Source organism: Dysidea avara, chromosome 1, assembly GCF_963678975.1.
Source record: "Dysidea avara chromosome 1, odDysAvar1.4, whole genome shotgun sequence".
In the NCBI taxonomy this organism is placed as follows: domain Eukaryota; kingdom Metazoa; phylum Porifera; class Demospongiae; order Dictyoceratida; family Dysideidae; genus Dysidea; species Dysidea avara.
In genome coordinates this window covers 53,428,130-53,449,572 of record NC_089272.1, presented here as the reverse complement: position 1 = coordinate 53,449,572, position 21,443 = coordinate 53,428,130, and the positions used below count along the sequence as shown (strand labels likewise).

The 21,443-nt window shown below is 39.3% G+C and overlaps 1 protein-coding gene across 2 annotated transcripts in view; it reads right to left on the bottom strand.

Moving 5' to 3' along the window:
• The window catches only part of LOC136268829 (uncharacterized), a 168,288-nt gene that overhangs the window by 93,138 nt on the left and 53,707 nt on the right, over positions 1 to 21,443 (bottom strand). For both annotated transcript variants that reach the window (XM_066064304.1, XM_066064296.1), the window contains exons 2-3: positions 18,522 to 18,588; positions 12,003 to 12,326 (exon numbers count right to left, since the gene is read on the bottom strand). In XM_066064304.1, the coding sequence (XP_065920376.1) occupies positions 12,003 to 12,326; positions 18,522 to 18,588 (391 nt within the window). The remainder of the gene's footprint in view (positions 1 to 12,002; positions 12,327 to 18,521; positions 18,589 to 21,443) is intronic.

Here is a 21,443-nt window from a genome sequence, read left to right as displayed (position 1 = left end):
AATGCAAAACAGCCAAGCTGTAAAAAGAGTGCAGCCCTCAAAAAGGCTATGGTGAAGAAAGATGTAAAATCCATGGTGGCGGCCAAGAAATGGCTGTGATGGTAGGTTAATGGTAAAAATTTTAATAACGACAATTCAGGTGAATTTGGTGCCACTTGGTCTTGGCACAAAATTCACCTGAATTGTCGTTATTAAAATTTTTACCATTAACCTACCATCATAGCCATTTCTTGGCCACCACCTTGGACTTCACATCTTTTTTCACCATAGCCTTTTTGAGCGCCACGCTCTTTTTTTTACAGCTTGGCTGTTTTGGATTAGATAATAACTTACAGTACTTGCATCTGTCTTTACTAAACTCTGTTACTAAAATGTATATGAAACCTATATCAAGTAGCATTAAATTTCATTGTAGGTTTCAGTTTATACTAAAATTTTGCAGTAATGATTTAGTGACATTCACATTGCATTAAAGTATACTGAGCACATCACAAACTTAATCATTAACATCTTTAAAAGTTAGCACCCTGTGTGGGTGGTTTGTATCCTATAAGTAGATCCATTGCTGTGTGGGCAGTGCCATTCAAATTGACAAGCTAGCCATGCACTTTTGTCTAAATGCATCTCCCAATAGATATTAAAGCTTGTTGGGAGAGATGTCCCAGATAATAACATACTCAGTGCTACTGTGACATAGCAAGGCCTCTTTCAAAGAGTGGAGAACGGGGGTGCATACAGGATTCAGTGTCTCACAGATTATTGTGGCATAAGTCATTGTACTACCATTTAGCTAGATGAGTTGTTGTAATTTTTAGAATGTACATTGACACAAAATAACTAGTAACTTTTCCACAAACAAGTCGTCTAACTTCTAATGATAAGGTTACGTAAGTTTATTTTTATACTTATCATCTTACGATAATCATATTTTAAAGCTTAAATTAAGTGCTTAAACTTATGGTAAACAAAGCATACTAAATTTTAGAAAGCCCATAATTTTGTTTTAGCCTGACACCACTTAAAATAAAAAGTTATGTTTGCACTTAGAACATATTCACTATTAATAAGCATGCTATCTCTTATTATGAGAAACTATTTTTTGCTGTGCTTAGCTACGGGTAAGCTTAAGAATACAGTAAACTAAGAACCTGAACAGTGAAAAGCTAGCTAAATTGGCTTTCTGAATGCTAAACTAGTTACTGCTCTGCAATCACAGGATAAATGATGAATAAAATGTGCAGTTTACAGCAATAATGAATGACCATGTGGGAAGAGAATCTGCATGCGGGTGGGAAATGGGAAACAATGAATTTTCTTGGACTGGTTTTATCTCGATTCTTTTCACACTACAACATGGCACTCCTACGATGGTTACTCCATCTACATAGCAATTTTCAGCTCATTCCTTCAAGGGGTTTACTCTGTGGGTGTGACAGACCTTCGATATTATTTTACGTGAATAATCAGTCATACGTCTGTAAATGTACATCGGATTCCTACCAAACATGGTACTGAGATCTGCTGTAATGAGCCTTTTAAGTGTGCCAACAATTGGAGCATGCTTTCATGTTTTAGGTGGATTTTGCAAAGTGTGCGAAATGAAGAACGAAGAAATTAAACAAAATTTTGGTCGCTCATATCTCGGAATTGTCTGGAGCGATTTTCTTCAAATTTGGTATGTAGACTCCCCTATCTGGTCGGCACTTCTGTAGCAAATTTGGTAAGGGATCACAGAGCTACATAGGTGTGAAAATCACATTTTGTTTCTTCCTGTCAATATACTCACAGTGTGGGGCACTGCTTTCTTGGGTTGCACGACACACCACCGTGTACCTTGATTGTTTGGATAACTGAACTATATACAGAGCTCTGTTGAAACACTCCAATAAGTATAACATATATTTGTACTCAAAATACTCAGTCATTTCCAATTTTGGGTACAGATAAATGAGGGTTGGATAACTGAGGATCTACTGTACATAACTATCATACAGTACAATAGTACATAGGGTGTGGCCCATGAAAAACATCACCCAAAAACCAGCCTTACTTTTCCCTGATGACGATGAGGTAGTAGTGGTTAGGCCCAAACAAGTTTTCAGAACAACCCATAACAGCTAAGGCTACGGGTTAGATTTTTTCACTGTTCAACGTGGCTTTGGCCCGAGAGGTATCTCTTGGCATACTGAAGTACGTACACTGCATTTTTCTGGACTTGCCAGTGTCCTCCTTAGTGTCCAATTCATCTCGAAAAGTGTTGATTTGGTCGGAATAGGTGGTAGCACGTGATGGCTTCCCTTTGTAATGGAAATTGTCCTTATTTTTCATAGTGGCTACTTTGATTGCAGAGGTTCTTTTCGAACAGTTGTTGATTTGTAATGCTGTGTAATGGGTTGAACATAGCTGACAACGAAGTGTAATGGATACATCACTTTTCAGACAATAATTGGTAGCTGGGGTGCGGTGCCATTTTTTTCTTTTGATGCGGTATACGTGAGTTCACCAGTCATAGCTAATAATATTATTTTACAAAAAATGTTAACAAGTACACAATAAATTAGAATTTTCAACTAGAATAGGGACCATAGTACATCGATAAAAGTACTGAAACAAGCTGGAGTAGTTTATGATATCAAATCACAGTAAAACAATAAGGAGTGGTAGCTGATCCCTACTGTGCTCAAGATACCATAACGGAAATGCACAGTAGAGATATAACACTTCTTATTGTTTTACTGTGATTTAATATCATAAACTACTCCAGCTTGTTTCAGTACTTTTTATCGCTGTACTACTCTAGTTGAAAATTCAATTTTTTGTACTTGTTATACAAGAATAAGTAGCACAACTTAAGCAACATTAATTCCTTTTTGCCAATAAATTTCCCACTAGACAGAAATGAAGTCATCCAAGGGGTTTTCCCTACTAGTAATTTGATTGTGTATGAATGTAACAGCTCCAGCATTGTAATGGCCCGTTCTGCTTAACATGCTGTGTACTAAAGAGCTTTTATTAATGCTCACTCAAAATCTGGCATGCATGCGTACACCAATCACAACATGTTTACACTAAATAATAATGTTAGTCTGTTACATTACCCTCCCCTTTGGGAAGGCTCGCCCTGAGCTACCTAATCAAATTAGGCTGGTCGTCAGATGCCTTTTCGAATTGAGTACTGGAGGTTACTCCTGGGTTCAGTAAACAAGTCTTCCAAACAAAGGTTTTGTTCCATGATGTTATCCTTGAGCATCTCGGTGTCAGTATCACGATCCCTACAATCATCCTAATCTGCAACTTCCTCATCAGTTACATTGTTGTCTCCAACGTGGGCACATCATTCATATCCTCAGGTATCTCCCTGTTAGCATTTTCTTGTGCAGTCACCCCTTGCTCCATAAGCTCTGACAGTCATCTAGGCACCTCTCAGGGCTACACTGTTTATGACCGTACCAGTAATATTCAGCTGGAAAGTTTGCTGGACATCTAGTTACCCTCAACTGGTGAATGTTCAGAGTTCTCTCCTCGACAGTATACTTTAGTGACAATAATGTCTGCGTCCCGAATGTTAGCTACTTTGTAGGGTCCCCGCCATGGCTGGGACAGCTTCCTCTGCTTTCTGCTTTCCTCTACTGGAAATCTGACCAGCACCCAACAGAGCTGAGCAATAGTGGATATCAATTGATTATCGTGAGAGCTATTAAAAATCGCGATCTTGATAGTATACTATCGTACTATCGCAATTACTTATCCATATCTGTGCTTAGTCAAAATATGGATAACATAATCAACCATGATAGCATTGAGGTTCAGAAAACTGTAAAAGACTAGTAGCTTGAACGTGGACAACAAAGATAACAACTGTAATACTGACACATAAATTTTTTTAGTGGAGTGTTAGAAAAGCAGATACGTGATGTGTACGTAATTGGAGTATTCATGTGTTGTATACCTCAAGTTGAGTGTCTTTAATAACTGCTAGTAACTATCGTGATACTATTGTTATCATGTAGTATCGCTCAGCTCTAGCACCCAATCTCCTACTTGATAAGGTCTATCAGTGGCCTTACGGTCATATGATAGTTTGCATTTTTGTTGTGCCTTCCTGATGCTACTTACAGCATTCTGACGAGCAGTGGGTAGTGAAACAATTAATTATTGACAATAATCTGACAAGTCTCTTGATTCAGGAGGTGTGGGTGGTATCAGAGCAGCCTCAGTTGGGGTACACAAGTCAATACCAAATAGGATAAATTAAGGTTTTTCCCCTGTAGATTATGTACTGTGTTTTGATATTCCCACACAACTCCAGACAAATACACATCCCATTGCATTCCACAGTGAGCAGTGTGTTTCCTCAACATTGTTTTTAATTTGTGATTCAGCCTCTCAACCATACCGTCACACTGGGGATGGTATGATATTGTATTCAACTTCTTGATTCCCAACAAATTACACAAATCATGAACGAGGATTGACAGGAGGTTACTTCCTCTGTCTGAGAGCACAGCTTCAGGGACACCACAGAATGGCATTATTTCTTCAGCTAGAATGCATGTAATATGATCAGACATCTGGTCAGGAGCAGGGAAACACCATGGGCCATTATGTCAAAAAGTCCTGGAGAACAATCACGTACTTGTTACCTGCTGCTGTTCTGGGAAGCTCCACAATATCAATCTCCAGAATTTGGAAAGGTTGTTAAACTGAAGTGCGGGACAACAAATTTGCTTCCTCCTGTAACTATAGCACATTCTGGACAGTTCTTAGTATGCTATACACAATCAACATACATGCTACTCCACCACCAATGAGATGACAATGTATTATATAAGTGCTTACCAGAGAAGTGTCCCCCCAGAACTGACCGGTGTGTTGCAACTAGAAGCTGCTCTTGCAAATGTGCAGGGACCACAATCTTGCTGTTTTTCCTCTTAGAGTCAGTAAAGTACAAAATCTGATCCACAACAGCAAACAATGACTGCTGTAAAACTATAGTTTGAGCTCTGTCTTCCACGTATGGTAGCTTCCCTCCTTCTAGGAACTCAATTATTTCGGCAATTCTTGCATCCTCCCTCTGCTCTTCAATGAATGGCTCAGATGAGTGAGTCACACTGTCAGGTTGCAGCTGTAATAGAGAACTCACAGCTTCAGGGAGTTCTCTATTACAGCTGTTGATGTGACAGTAGCCACCTGAAATTCTCCTTCAGTTATGCCAACTTGAGGTGCTGTGCTTGTAGGACTCCGTGATAGGGAATCTTTTACTTAATTGTGCTGAACTGGTCTATTTTTATAGTCACTTTCTTAATGCCAGAACCAATAACTTTAGTCTACCACTGTGCATGCTTCCCGGTGGAATTTGGTACTTCAAGTATGGATTTGACAGCAGCATGATCTGCTAATACAACTACACATAGTCTATATAAATAAGCATGGAAATGGGTGATGGCCCACACAACGGCTAGTGTTTCTAATTCAAAGATGCTGTAGTTACATTCAGCTGGGTTCAAGGAGTGACTAGTAAGCGTAATAGGGTGTAACTGACCATCTTCACTATGCCCTTGTGCCAGTACAGCACCAATTCCTTTACCGCTAGCATCAGTCTTGAGAGTATAAGGGTGGTCAACTGACAAATAAGCTAGTACAGGTGCTGACGTCAACCTCTCCTTAAGTGCATCAAATGCAGTCTGACACTTTCCATCCCAGTTAAAAGGAACATTTTTCTAGCCAATGCATTTAATGGGTGAGTTATAGTGGCATACTCATGTATGAACCTTCTGTAATATGGGCTTAAATCCAGAAATCTCTTCTTCTCTGACACATCCTGTGAAAGAGGGAATTCCCTCATGGAATCAACAAGTCGCTTGTTTGTCTTCAACTCAATAGGGGTAATTAGATGACCCAAATACTCTACCTCCTGGCAGATAAACATACACTTAGCTGGCTTAAGTTAAGTCCTGTTCCTGAATTCTCTCTAGGACACATTTCAGGTGGTGCAAGTGTTTCTCCAAGGTAGTGGAAAAGACTACTACATCATCGATGTACACCGCGACAAAATCTGGCCTATGTTTTGGGTTCAGTCCCATAGGACTGTATTCATTAGGTGCTGAATAACTGAAGGAGCACTGGTAAGTTTGAATGGCATTACCCAAAATCCTTGGGTGTGGCAAATGCAGTCTTCTCCCTAGAATCTTCCTTCATTCTTAACTGCCAGTACCCTGATGCCAGATCTGCTAATGAAAAGTATCTTGCCTTGCCTAGCTGGTTCAGCAGATCATCAATAATGTGGAAGTGGGGATGTGTCAGCCTTGGTAGCCGCATTCAGCTTGCAATAGCCAACACAAAATCTATGGGTTCCATCACACTATCTTACCATCACCACTGGACTAGACCAAGGACTGCTGGAAAGCTGTATTACTCCAGACGCTTGCATGGACTCAAGTTGTTTTGCAACATCAGGCCGAATTGTGAATGGCATCCTCCTCATACCTTGCCTGACTGGTTGTGCGTCCCCTGTACAGATTTCTATGGTGTACAGTTGCTGTTACACTTTGGTGTGGTAGCAACCAGACAGTATTTACCAACTTTACCTTAACTGTAGGCATATTCGAATCAGTTCACTTGGTAGTTCTACCTGCTGTCCTTCTCCAGGGCTCCACATTGTCATGGTAAGAAATCACGCCCAGCTGATGGCAAACCCCATCTGACAATAATAGTTGGTCGTGAGCATCAATTTTCACATATATTGCAGTATGCATGATCTTATCTTGGAACATTACACTAAAGTCAATCCTGCCATCAAGATTGAATGGCTTCTGGTCATACATATGTGGGGTCTTGTCAGGCTTCATAAATGCCCTTTTCTTCAGTTTGGTTGCCAACGTGACCCATTTATACAACTTACCGCCCATGATGGTGATTCAGCACTGCTGTCAACTATGCCATATGTAGGGATACCTTGAATGAACAATTTCACACAATGTGTTAAACTATCCTTATCATTAGCCCTCACTTGGCGTACAATGTTTTCGCCAGTACTAGCCTCCTCTCCTTCAGACGAAGACTCCAAGAATTGCTGAGGGTCTTCCTTTCCTGAGGTGGGCTGAGAATGTTCCTCCTGTTCCTCTGCTTGTATCCACTTAGCCTTATAAGGTTTATAGCTTTCTTCTTCTTGTTGGGCTTATTTGCAGCCATTCTTGGTGTGTCCAACCTTGTTGAAAGCAAACACTGCAAAGTAGCTCTAGGGTTGCCTATTAATGGTTGCATATGCATTCTGTTTGTGGTAGGCTAATCCTGTCTGGCCTCTTCACACTGTTGCTATATTTTGTAAATCATCTAGTCGATGTTGTTTATTCTTGGCAGCTACACACAACTCTGCATAGGACTGGGCACCTGATACAGCAGGAGCTTGCATTATCTCTAACTTCAATCCCTCTTGAAGTTGGCCATACAACAGGGTCTCTCTCATCTCAGTGGTCATGGCTTCCCATCTATAAGCTTGTCTAATTGTATTTTCTAGTTGGTAGATAAAGTCAGACACACCTTCTTTCTGTTGCTGTATGGCATGACAAAAGTCTTGAACAGCTATTTTCTTTGCAACCCAGTACAACTTTGTCTTCAGTTTGGCAGTGGCTGTACTAAATGACACTCGTTCACCTTCACTTAAGAGATTCTATTCTTGTAGTGCCTTGCCTCTCAGGTAGCCAGCTAACTGCAGCAGCTTCTCAGCCTCACTCCATTCATTCACAGTGCTGCCCTTCCAAGTGTGGGTAGCCAGTCCTCCCACAACATATCTTCATTCTCCCTAGAGAAGGATTCTACAGGTGGGGCTTTCCCTTGCCTCACTGGCCTAGGTGCAGCTGTTATCAACCCCCATTAGTAACTTGTGGTGAAGGCAAGAGTGAGCTCTCAAATGTGGTTTCTAATGATCAGTGGGGGCTCTCCCTTTGAGTCATAACACATGTCTGTAAGTTGCTGGACACAGGCTCTTCTGACTGAAGACGCTGTTGGAGGGATAATATGGTTGAATCCCTCTCTTCCAGTTCCCCTTCGTGAGCCAGTATTAGTTCACATTTCTGTTTCCAGAAGTGCTTTACCTTGTGGCGTTCCTTCTCTAGTTGCACCTTTAGTTTGCTGTTAGCTTTCACTAGGGAGGTCACCTCCCCTTGCAGCTGAGCTACCGTTTCATTAGCTTTGTTTAGCTGTTACTTTGCTGCAACTAGTTCATCACGCAACGTTGCGTGTGCTTCATGTACCTCATGCAGTGCAATGTGTACGCCCTCCATCAGTCACGTGACCCTTGTGTTGCATGTGCTTCATACACGATATAACACTAGTGCCATCTACTACATAAATTGTATCATTAACATTGTCACTCTGGACGACTACCTGCACATTAACAGGATCGTGCCCGATGCTTCTTAATTTTTCACCCAACATCGTCGAACTTCATTGACTGAGGCTCCAGTGCTTAATTTTTCACCTTCATGTGCTGTCTCGTACTCCAGTGAAACTGTACTACTTTGAGTAACTGGTGAACTTGATCTTGGTGAGACCTTCACATGTAATAATTCCAGCAGGACTTTTAATAGGGTCTCTTTCTTTAATGGGCTTCCTTGGTTTTATTCAAAATAAATAAATAGCTAGCAGAAGGAATAGGAGGACGGCATAATTATTTTCTTGGCGGTAGCTTTTGTTCCTTGGGGGGTGATTCTGTTTCCAAGTGTATATAGTGATTTGAATTTGGGAATATTATTTGTTTTGGAAGCCTCATTTAATAGTGTATATTCAGTTATGGTTTCTGGGTGGGTGAGTAATTCGAAGTATTCAATAGATGTGGCGGTAAGAGCGGTAGCCAAAATGATTAGTTATGAAGTAGCCATTGGGTTAATTATTTTGTGAGTGTATATTCCTGTAAATAGTTTTAATTTGAGTTATATAATTGCAGGGCAGGAGGGCATTTGGTATGTAAAACTGCTTTTTCCAATGTTTGTTTTATATTGTGTTTCTGCCTTGGCTGAGATACATCGGGTCCCCTTTGATTTAACGGAAGGAAAATCTGAGATATAATAATAAAAATAATAATAATTTAGACTTGCTTACTTAGTTGACTTTTCATGCCCTTTTGAAACTAATGTGACACAGAAGGAGGTAGAGAAAGTTGAAAAGTACCAAGATTTGTTACTTAAAGTACAGAGGATGTGGCATGTCAAGGCTGAGATCATTCCTATTGTTATTGGAGCTCTAGGAGCTGTAAGTCCCAAGTTTAGTGACTGGCTAAAATAACTGCATATCAACTTGTACCCTTACATTCTACAGAAGAATGTTATTTTGGAAACTGCTGGTTTGCTGTGTCACATCCTAAACATTCACTTTTAAACCGTTGTTAGGTTTCGGTCCTGTAATTGTTCCAGAATTCTGTGTATTTCTGTGTGTATTCAAATAACAATAATTCAGACAGGAAGTTCGTTATCACATAATCGACCTGACATCACAAGCAAAAAGCTGAAACAAAGTTAACTGATGTTGCTATATCACTGAGAGGATTCTAGGATTTCCCAGAAGTCTGTAGAGAAGAGAGGAAGGTACCATGATTTGAGTGTGTTAGTGGGAGGCTGTGAAACACCTCTACATCTGTTGCTCCAGTGTAATTGTTGGAGCTCTTGGATAAATTCTAGCTACCTTACATCAAAGTTTGACCTCATTTGGCCTACCATCAACTGTCATCCAAGTAATACAGAAGTCTGTACTCCTCAGTACCTCAAGAATTCTGAGGTATTATTTATTTTAGTTTTGTAGCAGAACTTTTATTTCTGTGTTTACCCCATTTCCTTGGTTACGATTGGACCATCTGTATCAAATTTTGTGTGTAATAAAGAATAATATGAATAACATTCCGATGAGTTTATCTACACTATGGAGCCCCACCCACACTATATTTATGCATAACTAATTGTTCTAGTACATTTTCTTGCATAATCTTCATATAAAACAAGTTTCAAATTTTAGCATTGTAGGATTTACTTCTACTTTAAGATATCTTTCAACTGCTATATATTAAAACATCTGTAGGGTGCTCTATTTTAATGATCTGATATGTCTGACATCCCTCTTATATTATCCACTCCTATGTAATTAAAGCAACTTACAACACTTTTTCGCTTTAGCTGCAAACCTTCTTGTTTTGTTTTTCCTTGCGTTTCTCCCTGCTCCTTTGGTTGTTGCCCTAACTGGACAAGTATCCAACACACGGCCCAAGTCTCGATCTTTACTTGTATAGAGTATGTACGGTAGCTGCTTGAACCTGTTAGCTATGGCTTATCCACACCCAACAAGTTCCCTTGAAGCGTCGATTCAAGGTTTAAAGTGCTATACATTTCTAATACCTAGTTTAACACGCAGTGCATATGAATTGGTTACTATGGAACTACAACACAAACCTGATTCTCGAACCAGTTATACCAGTTCAACGTTTAGTTTTGGGTGAAGTGTACATAAATTGTTTGTCGAACACCCAAACAGGTTATGTGAGTGGAATGCCTTGTAACTAATGCGTCGTGAGTTTAAACTGGTTAGAATAGATGGCATTATTTGGAAAACCAAACTAATTGATGAAGGCATTGTTTTAAAACCCTTTTATAGTTTGTTGTCTGGCTATCATCTAACTCAATGCTGGTGAGTTTTCATGTAGTTTAGCCTGCATCTTAATTATTTATGAAGTTATTCTTATTACTTGGTTATGTAATTAAATAACAAAGTAAATTTGTTAACAACCTGCGTCTTCTTTGTCTAACTATGATGTACAATAAGTATAGCAGGACCTCCATTATCCAAACACCTGTGTGCCAGTCCAAAAATAAAAGTGTGCAGATAAGTGAATTTGTTTGAATAAATGAAGTTTATTTGTTTAGAGTTCCATTCAACTACTCTAATAGAACATACACTCACTCTAATAATAGAATGTTCACTTAATGAGAGCAGTCACTTATAAACAACGAATAATCGAGGGTTCAGATAGTCAAGGTCCTACTGCATTAGCTGGTTGTATCGCAATTGCGCATGCATAGCACTTTATGGTGGCCTCTCTACCTTGTCCCCATAGCCCTGATGATGCCACAAAAACATAGAATTAGTGTCAGTTTGTAACACCACCAGAGAAATTTTAGCTAGCTTGCAAGCAGGGCATATTTTTCAAGATCAAAAACACAAAGAAAGCCACCCACTTTAAAACAATCATTAATCCACAATTGTTTAAGTAGAATTCTGATGCTACACCCTATGATAACAACATAAAAGCAAATGATGGTTGGATACCTATGACAACATACAAAAAAATACAAGGAAGCGTCTGTAAGTGTTTATCTTTATCCATCATTAGTAACTTGAGACAGGTATTCCATTTATTCGTCATGCTACAAAACAAGAATACACACAACTGTTTCTTCTCACATCTGATATCCAAATAACTACAGTTTCGTATATGCTCCTCTAAGTTTGGCTCCAGTCTTTCTTTTGGTGAAATATAGTGGGTTTACTAATCATGGCTATGTTATCAAAAAGTAAACAAACAAGTACTAAGAAAAATGGGTATTTCAAGTTCAGTTACAGATCATAGAGACAAAAAGTAGTGAGGTCGCTTATACCTGCACATATACTAGAGGACGTTAGGGATTAAATGTTCACTAGTGCATCCTCATGGCCTCCCTTGTTTCATTACTTTTTATTCTATGATCCTAATTAAACTTAAAATTCCTACTTATTATTATTATGAACCCTAGATCATACAAATGAAAAGTAACGAAACAAGCGATGCCACCTGATTAGTATGATCATTTACTAGTTTTATCATAAGCAACAGTCGCTGACATTATCAGCATAATTATTTACATAATCATTAACATTGCACTAGCATATGAAAATTACTTTTCAGTAACAAAACACAGTAAGCTGTTGAAGTTACCTGTTTCTGTGAACACACATAAAAATACAGATATTTCATAACTTACTGAAGTCTGCAACTCCACCTTCCACATTCAAACATTGTGTTGCTTCACAACTAATACGGTTCTCAGTAAGAATTCTGTGGCCATTAATGAAATGACATTCATCGTTGGCAAACACGAACAAAAACTTCTTATCCAAGGATATCTCACTCAAAGAAGTATTATATAAAACAGGAATCCCATCTATATACCAAGTAATGCAAACTGTTTCATAGCTCTCCAATGCAGCATTAATAATTAGACTGCAATCAATGACAGCATTGATACTGGATGGAATAGGGATAGGATCATCAATATATGTTACAAATGAAGCATTTGTTGCTGTTTCTAAAGCAAATACTGTAGTAATCATGCAATCAAATAGTGTATTTACAAAATGCTATACACCCGTATTAAAATTTAATAATAGTTACTACAAATCTTCGTACACACAAATACAAGAATAGTAGCATAATAATTTCCATGAAATAAAGTGGCCATATTGGTATATAAAACTGAAAATAACCCACAGGTACTGATAAAGTATTTCTTCATTAGTCTGTCAAAATATTGAGCATGGCTTTCCTAAAGAGCTTCACAGGTGTTTCAAATCACAGTGATGTGTTGTGCAGCCAAGAAAGTTGGTATTGCATGCCAGTGATATAAATACAGTGTAGAAGGAAAATAAAATTTTCTATAAAATTAATGACAATCCACATACAGTCTTAGGTAGGGAAGGTCACACAAATATTTAACCAAATTGTCCAAAAATATAATCACAAGATTAAATTTCACTTAAGTTTGTTAATCCTTTTGCATTCTTCACAAACAATAGTTATAAGGCCAGGCGAACTTGATTACTTGTTCTCATCCACAAAAATTTGGATTTCCATACAGGTGGGAGGTCATTTTTCATTATTCATTAAAGAATCAAGCTGTCTGTTGCTATAAAGGTTAGCTAAAGCCTTTTAAGAACTAGTACTTACATTTTACCATGATTTATGATGTGCAAGTGACATTTGCTGTGTGCACGTGATCGAAAACAGCAATAATGAAATTAGAGGCAGTGAGGGTAAAAAGGGATGCAGGTGGGGATGAGAAACAATTAATCAAGTTTGCCTGGCCTAATAAAGTTTAAAAAAAATCTAATTTCACCCTTGAGCCTGCAGTTCTTGGGTGTCCTGTGTACACATCAGATACAAACCAAATGGTTGTGATAAAATTGCTGTTTAACATCTTATTGTATTAGCCAAGCTTACCCAAGTTCAGGTGCATGATTAACCTAATTTGGGAAAATATTGGGAAGCCCAGAACATGGCTGAGTGAAGTGCCTGACCAAGTTAGTGCACAGCATTCTGCATTAATGATGTGATGTCATCATCATAGCTATAAAGTAGCGAGCATCATTCTGGTCAAGCAGCTTCACTGCACCCAATTTCTCCACACTCAAAGTTATGCACACACAATAACCACACTGGACACGCAAATGGGTTAGGATTCCCACATGTAATAAGCTAAATCCAGCATCACACACATAATGAGCATGATGGGCAGTACACATACAACGAGCATATCGAGCAATACACATACACTGAGCATGACAAGCAGTAGACATGTCGAGCAGTACACATACACTGAGCATGAAGAGCAGTACACATACAACGAGCATGATGAGTAGTACACATACACTGAACATGACAAGCAGTACACATACACTGAGCATGACGAGCTGTACACACACACACGTTGAGCATGACGAGCAGTACACATGTTGAGCAGTACACCTACACTGAGCATGATGAGCAGTACACACGTCAAGCAGTACACATACACTGAACATGATGAGCAGTATACATCCAACAAGCATATCAAGCAGTACACATATACTGAGCATGACGAGCGTTACACATACACTGAGCATGACGAGCAGTACACACATACTGAGCATGACGAACAGTACACATACACTGAGCATGATGAGCAGTACACATACACTGAGCATGAAGAGCAGTACACATACACTGAGCATGACTAGCAGTATACATACAACGTGCATATCGAGCAGTACACATGCAATGAGCATATCATACACCGAGTATGACAGGAAGTAGACATACAATGAGCCTACAATGAGCCTATTGAGCAGTACACATACACTGAGCATGACAAACAGTGCACATACACTGAGCATGAAGTGTAGTACACATACACTGAGCATGAAGTGTAGTACACATACACTGAGCACAATGAGCAGTACACATACAACAAGCATATCAAGCAGTACACATACAACAAGCATATCAAGCAGTACACATACAATGAGCATATCAAGCAGTACACATACACTGAGCATGACGGGCAGTAGACATACAATGAGCCTACAATAAGCCTATCGAGCAGTACATATACAGTGAGCACGAGTACATCACCCCTGAGGGTCGTGTGACTACCAAGTGTAGAAGGCTTCCGTGGTCTTGTTTTAAAGTATCGTGGAAAGCGAATTGACCTCCACCACACACACTACACATGTAAAACAAACATGGCCATTTGTCACAAGGTATAGTGGCAACAAATTTCATTGTAGAGTGTAACTATATAATTTTCTGACCTAATTCAATAACACTGGTCTTCTGTGGAAAATTGTGTGCCTGTGGAAAATGGGCATGGAGGTCCCACAGAAGGCAGTGGAGGCTACAATTGCTGAGCATAACACATGGTTGAAGCAAATCACTAAACGCTCCACTGAAGAATATCACAAGTACAAGTGAGACAACCAATACATACATGCTTACTTATTATGATAGATCATGTAATGGTGTTATGATTGTACATATTAGGAACCAAGTGAAGGGGAAAGCCACTGTACGTCATGAGCAAGAGAAAGACTACATGTTCCTCATCCAAACTGCTGGGGTTAGTACCGCTCAGTATTAAAGTGACACTTGATGGTGATGAAGTGGGAGAGCAGGCACAAGTTGCTGACATCAGTGAACTTCATTTTGAGAAAGTGGAGGATTTCCCTGAGTTTTCAGAGCCACTTGATGGAAAGCTACTTTTGTTCATGTATGACTGCGAGTCCACCGGCAGTACCATTTACCAAGATGACATTGTTGAGATTGCAGCAGTGATTCTTGCTCCAGATGATGTGACCATCAGTGAGACCTCTTTCTCTCAGCTCTGTAAAACCTCTCTACCTGTTAGTACAGTGGGTAATAATATAATATTTGGTAATTACAACTACATTTATTCTCACCTTTGACAGTGAAAAAGAAGTGCGGTGTTAGCAACTATCTTCTGTTGAAAGAAAGAAACTTTTGATGCTATTTTCCCTGACTTTTTGCATTGGGTTGAAGAATGTCTAAAAGAAGCAGGTGAATCAACAGAGATATCATTTTATCTAGGTACTTTTTGATTGCAAATACTGTGAAAACACATTATATTGCAATAGTTTTAGTAGACCATAATGGATTTGTATTTGATTATCGGATCATGGTTGCGGAAGTTGAGCATTGCAACCAGCTGCAATTGTTCACTGCTGCTAATTTGATGTTTGTAGACACGTACCATGATCTGGTACAGGTTGTAATAATAATATGTGATAAATAAGTTTCCATGATCATCAGTTATTTCACCCACAGATGAGGAAAGCTAAAGATCCTTTCTTTGATGGCTGGAGTGCTCAAGAGAAGTCGCACTTAAATATGGGTAGAAACTTCGAAAGATGCTTTCCTGGCAATACTTTCAAAGGTAAGTTACCTTACTACTTAATGTAACCAAAATTTTTCTTGCAGCTCACTGAGCACTAGCAGAAGTCAGGGCAATGAATGCATTGTTCACACATCCAACTTTTAAAGCTGTCCTTGAGAGGTTAACCATGCGGAGCACAACTCAGATACTGTGGGACTGGAAAAATATTAACTGACAGAAAGCAATTGTGACCGGGCCTGCGAAAATAGGGAATGTGGGCACAACCTACACCCTGCTACACTACAAGTCATATCTCAGTACCAGAGCAGAATATTTTCATTATGTAACATGCTTCATAAAGCCAATTAAATCCTTAACAAAAGTTGAAAATTGCATTTCCATAACGTAATGGTATAAAAAGTTATGAATGATGGAAGTTTGAAAAAGTAGGCAAAAATCATGTGCCCACATGTCCTATTTTTGCAGACCCAGTCACAATTTTGGAAAACGTAATGGCACATTATGGGAGGGGCAGTACTAAACCAATGTCAAATTGTCTAGTACTTAACAACTTAAACCATATCACTCTGGAGGAGATGTACCAAAATTGTTCATAAGAAGAATTCTGTGAATGGTTGCACAAGGCAGGAGTAAAAATGAACCTTTGTAGGGAGAAAATATGGCAGCACTTTGCTCAGCAAAAGTTGCTATCTGGGGTAACCCAAACAATGGCTTTTTAAAAAGCCACCAAATGGAAAAACATGTTCACCATGAAAAGACCTAGTCCTGTGTATTCACAAGTTATACTTAGTCTTACTACATGGGCTTTTACTCATTTCATAGGTCCTGTAGTTCCATGTATCCTCTGATAATGTTGTGTCAAGCCTTCTTCTTTCTTGCCACCCTGATGTTTATCTATTATAGATTACAAGAACCCAATACCCATTTGAATGGCTCCCATATCTGCTCCTTGATGCTGCCTTCATCTCCCTCCACTGGTAAACGCCGAACCAGATCCATCCACACAGTCTAATTAGTTGAAGACGATGCTATCGCTAGTATCCAATGCTGACAGTAGCACCACACAACATGAAAATGGCTCTCCCATGCCATCTCTTTTCTTTAATTGTGTACTCTAGAACTCACACAATATTTGTACATTTTTGATTATGTGAAGGATACTACCCATGCATTACATTCTTTTGATGAGCACGCACCCCAAAAATACACATTATTTCTAAATCTGAAACCGCTAGAGTTGTACCAATTCCCACTTTTTAGGGAAAATCGATATCCGATATATTTTACTCTGTTTTACCGATAGGAAACTGATACCTGATTGTAGGTCTCCATTGCGCATACTCTACTAAAAGTACAACTAGTAAAGCCAATGCTGTAAAATTGTATACTTACCTCAACTCAAAGTTGCTAGTCAGACAAGTGGGCTAGGGCCTGACTGATTATCTTGGTGGTTACCACAAAATTTAAACAAATTATCTAAGTACATATCAGAGCCTTTGACTCCAGCTGCTGAAGCTGAATAGACTAATGGCCATAGCCCATTACAACCGATTTCCGATTATAGTAAAAACAGCTAATTATCGACTTCTACCGATTACCGATCCGACTACTGGTACAACTCTAGAAACTGCCTTCTTTTTTATGGCCGATAACCCACAAACTTTGCAATCGACTACCCAAGTCCACAGCAAAAATATATGGAAGTGGATTTTTAAAAAAGGATTTCGGCCGGCTGTTGTGGTTAGTCAAAGATTCCCTTGCGAAACTGCGTCAGTGGGAGGACGACATAACTTTGGAACTAACGCCAGTGTTTTAAATCTGCTTCCGTACTTCTTAAAAGAATGTTAGCAAAAGTAACTCAAAGAATTTTCGGATAGCTCTGTGGTAATATGTAGACGGAGATCTATCTTCCATCTGAAACCAAGACGTCTTTTAGGTGGTTCGTATCTCTGCTATCATAGCTAATTTTTTGCTGGGATTAGGCTGACAGGCCATTAAGATCATGTGCTACATAAACCAATCCTTTACAGGTTAGCTAGTTGTTTTCCCCTGTAACTACAAACTATTAAATTGTACTTAGGTGAATGCTATCGCTGTGGTCGAAGCCATAGGACATAGTTGCGTGCCCCCTTAACTTGTTTGTAGCTGATCTCTCTACTGGACGACTTTTGAAATGTAGCTGAACTCTCTATAGGGTGACTTGTTTGTAGCTGAACTCCCTACAAGGTGACTTGTTTGTGGCTGAACTCTCTACACAGTGACATAGAATGTAGCTTAAAATTCTAAGGGGTGATTTGTTTATAGCTGAACTCTCTACAGGGTGATTTTGTTGTACCCGAACTCTCTACAGGGTAACTTGTTGTAGCTGAACTCTCTACACAGTGATTTGTTTCTAACTGAACTCTCTACAGGGTGATGTTGTTGCAGCTGAACTCTCTCCAGGGCACGTGACTTATTTGTAGCTATACTCTCTACAGAGTGATTAGCTGAATTCTCTACGTTTGTAGTTGATCTCTCTACAGGGTGACTTTTTTCTAACCAAACTCTCTACAGGGTGACTTGCTTGTAGCTGAACTCTCTATAGGATGATTTGTTTGTAGCTGGGGGTAATTTGTTTATAGCTGAACTCTCTACAGGATGAATTGTTTCTAGCTAAGCTCTCTACAGGGTGATTTGTTTGTAGCTGACTATGTTGTTTCTATCACCTCCTCATACAATTCATCCTCCCCATATATTGGATCTAGGGAATTTATAATTACAATGCTGTTGCTGAAGTCAAAGAATATGAATCCATGTTATGATACACAATGAAAATTAGCAACAAAAATTCAGTACCTGTAGGACTAGTTGGAATGAGAGAAAAGCAAGGAGTGAACGTCTTCTGTCCAGAAGCAACCAATACCTACAATGCACATACATATGTACTGTATATACAGTAGCATAACAAACTTGGCATACCACTATATCAAGACACATGGTAGTGTGTCGTGCGGCCCAAGAAGCCGGCACGTAACACCCATGAGTATATTGACAGGAAGAAAGAAAACGCAATTTTCGCACCTCCGTAGCTCTGTGCTACCTTGATGAAACAAGACGATTTTTGCTGTGAACACTCCCTCCAACTTCAGCACTCCACATTCCAAATTTGAACGAAATCGCTTCAAGCGTTCCCGAGATATGTGACTTCAAAAATTGGCTTAGTTTCTTTGTTTTTTTTTCTTCTTATTTTTCTTCCTCTTTTCGCACACTTACAAAAACTGCTATAAAATGCGAACGCCATATCCGATCGCCTTGAAATTTGGCACACAGAAGGGGAGTATAAAGGCGCATCTCTGTACCAACTTTGGCTGGAATACGATAAACAGGCAAAGAGTTATGAGCGATTATTCATGAAAAATAACACCAATATGTTGTCACGCCTACAGGGTAAACCGCATATGAGAAGCTGAACATCAGTGGGTGAATAGGTTAACTATTGAACCTCAGACCTTTTGTGGTTTGAAAGAAATCTAGCTAAAAACCAGGGCGATACAATGAAAAAACCAACAGTGTGTAACAATTATGCAATCTAGATTAGCTAATAAAAAACGACTGCTTGCCACGCCTACCAGATAAACCGCTTGGGGTAATGCTTTGAAAATCGCTGTACAGATGGAGTTATCATCTTAGAAAGGCTCTTCAATGGTGTAGAAGAATCAGACTTAAAGCCACGGAGTTATAACACGAAATCCAACTTGGTGTAGCAAGTGCGAGATACTCTAATAGAGCAGTCATCCTAATAGAGCAGTCATCCTTATAGAGCAGTCATCCTAATAGAGCAGTCGCCCGAAGAGAATTCAAGAGATCAGTTGGAAACAAGTAACCTGTATAGAGATCAGCTACAAACAAGTCACCCTGTAGAGAGATCAGCCACAAACAATTCACTCTGTAGAGAGATCAGCTAGAAGAAGTTACCTTGTAGGGAATTCATGCAACTATAGAAAGAGATAATTCAGCTAGAAGAAATCACCTTGTAGAGTTCAGCTACAAAGAAACCACAATGTAGAGAGTTCAGCTACAAACAAATCGCCCTGTAGAGAGATCAGCTAGAATAAGTTACCTTGTAGAGAGTTCAGCTGCAAACAAATCAACTGTAGAGAGTTCAGCTACAAACAAATCTCCCTGTAGAGAGATCAGCTAGGAGAAGTTTCCTTGTAGAGAGTTCAGTTACAAAGAAACCACCATGTAGAGAATTCGTTTACAAACTAGTGACCCTGTAGAGACATCAGCTAGAAGAAGTTAATTGGTAAAGAGTTCAGCTACAAAGAAACCATTCTGTAAAGAGCTCAGCTGCAAAAAAAATCACCTGTACAGAATTCCACTACAAACAAATCACCCTATACAAAGATCAGCTAGAAGAAGTTACCTTGTAGAGAGTTCAGTTACAAAGAAACCACCATGTAGAGAATTCATTTACAAACTAGTGACCCTGTAGAGACATCAGCTAGAAGAAGTTACCTTGTAAAGAGTTCAGCTACATAGAAACCATTCTGTAAAGAGCACAGCTGCAAACAAATCACCTGTACAGAATTCAGCTACAAACAAATCACCCTGTAGAGAGATCAGCTAGCAGAAGTTACCTTGTAGAGAGTTCAGCTACAAAGAAACCATCATGTGGAGAGTTCAGCTGCAAACAAATCACCTGTAGAGAGTTCAGCTACAAACCAATCTCCCTGTAGAGAGATCAGCTAGAAGAAGTTTCCTTGTAGAGAGTTCAGCCACAACAAATCACCCTGTAGAAAGATCAGCTAGACGAAGTTACCTTGTAGAGAGTTCAGCTACAAAGAAACCATCATGTGGAGAGTTCAGCTGCAAACAAATCACCTGTAGAGAGTTCAGCTACAAACCAATCTCCCTGTAGAGAGATCAGCTAGAAGAAGTTTCCTTGTAGAGAGTTCAGCCACAACAAATCACCCTGTAGAAAGATCAGCTAGAAGAAGTTACCTTGTAGAGAGTTCAGTTACAAAGAAACCACCATGTAGAAAGTTCAGCTACAAACTAGTGACCTTGTGGAGACATCAGCTAGAAGAAGTTACCTTGTAGAGAGTTCAGCTACAAAGAAACCATTCTGTAAAGAGCTCAGCTGCAAACAAATCACCTGTACAGAATTCAGCTACAAACAAATCACCTTGTAGAAAGATCAGCTAGAAGAAGTCACCTTGTAGTGAGTTCAGCTACACAGAAACCACCATGTAGGGAGTTCAGCTAGAAGAAGTTACCTTGTAGAGAGTTTAGCTACAAAGAAACCATCATGAAGAGAGTTCAGCTGCAAACAAATCTCCCTGTAGGGAGTTCAGTTAAAAGAAGTTACCTTGTAGAGAGTTCAGCTACAAAGAAACCATCATGAAGAGAGTTCAGCTGCAAACAAATCTCCCTGTAGAGAGTTCAGTTAGAAGAAGTTCCCTTGTAGAGAGTTCAGCTACAAAGAAACCATTCTGTAAAGAGCTCAGCTGCAAACAAATCATCTGTATAGAATTCAGCTACAAACAAATCACCCTATAGAGAGTTCAGCTACAAAGAAACCACCATGTAGAGAGTTCAGCTAGAAGAAATTACCTTGTAGAGAGTTCAGCTACAAAGAAACCATCATCTAGATAGTTCAGCTGCAAACAAATCACCTGTAGAGAGTTCAGCTACAAACAAATCTCCCTGTAGAGAGATCAGTTAGAAGAAGTTACCTTGTAGAGAGTTCAGCTACAAAGAAACCATTCTGTAAAG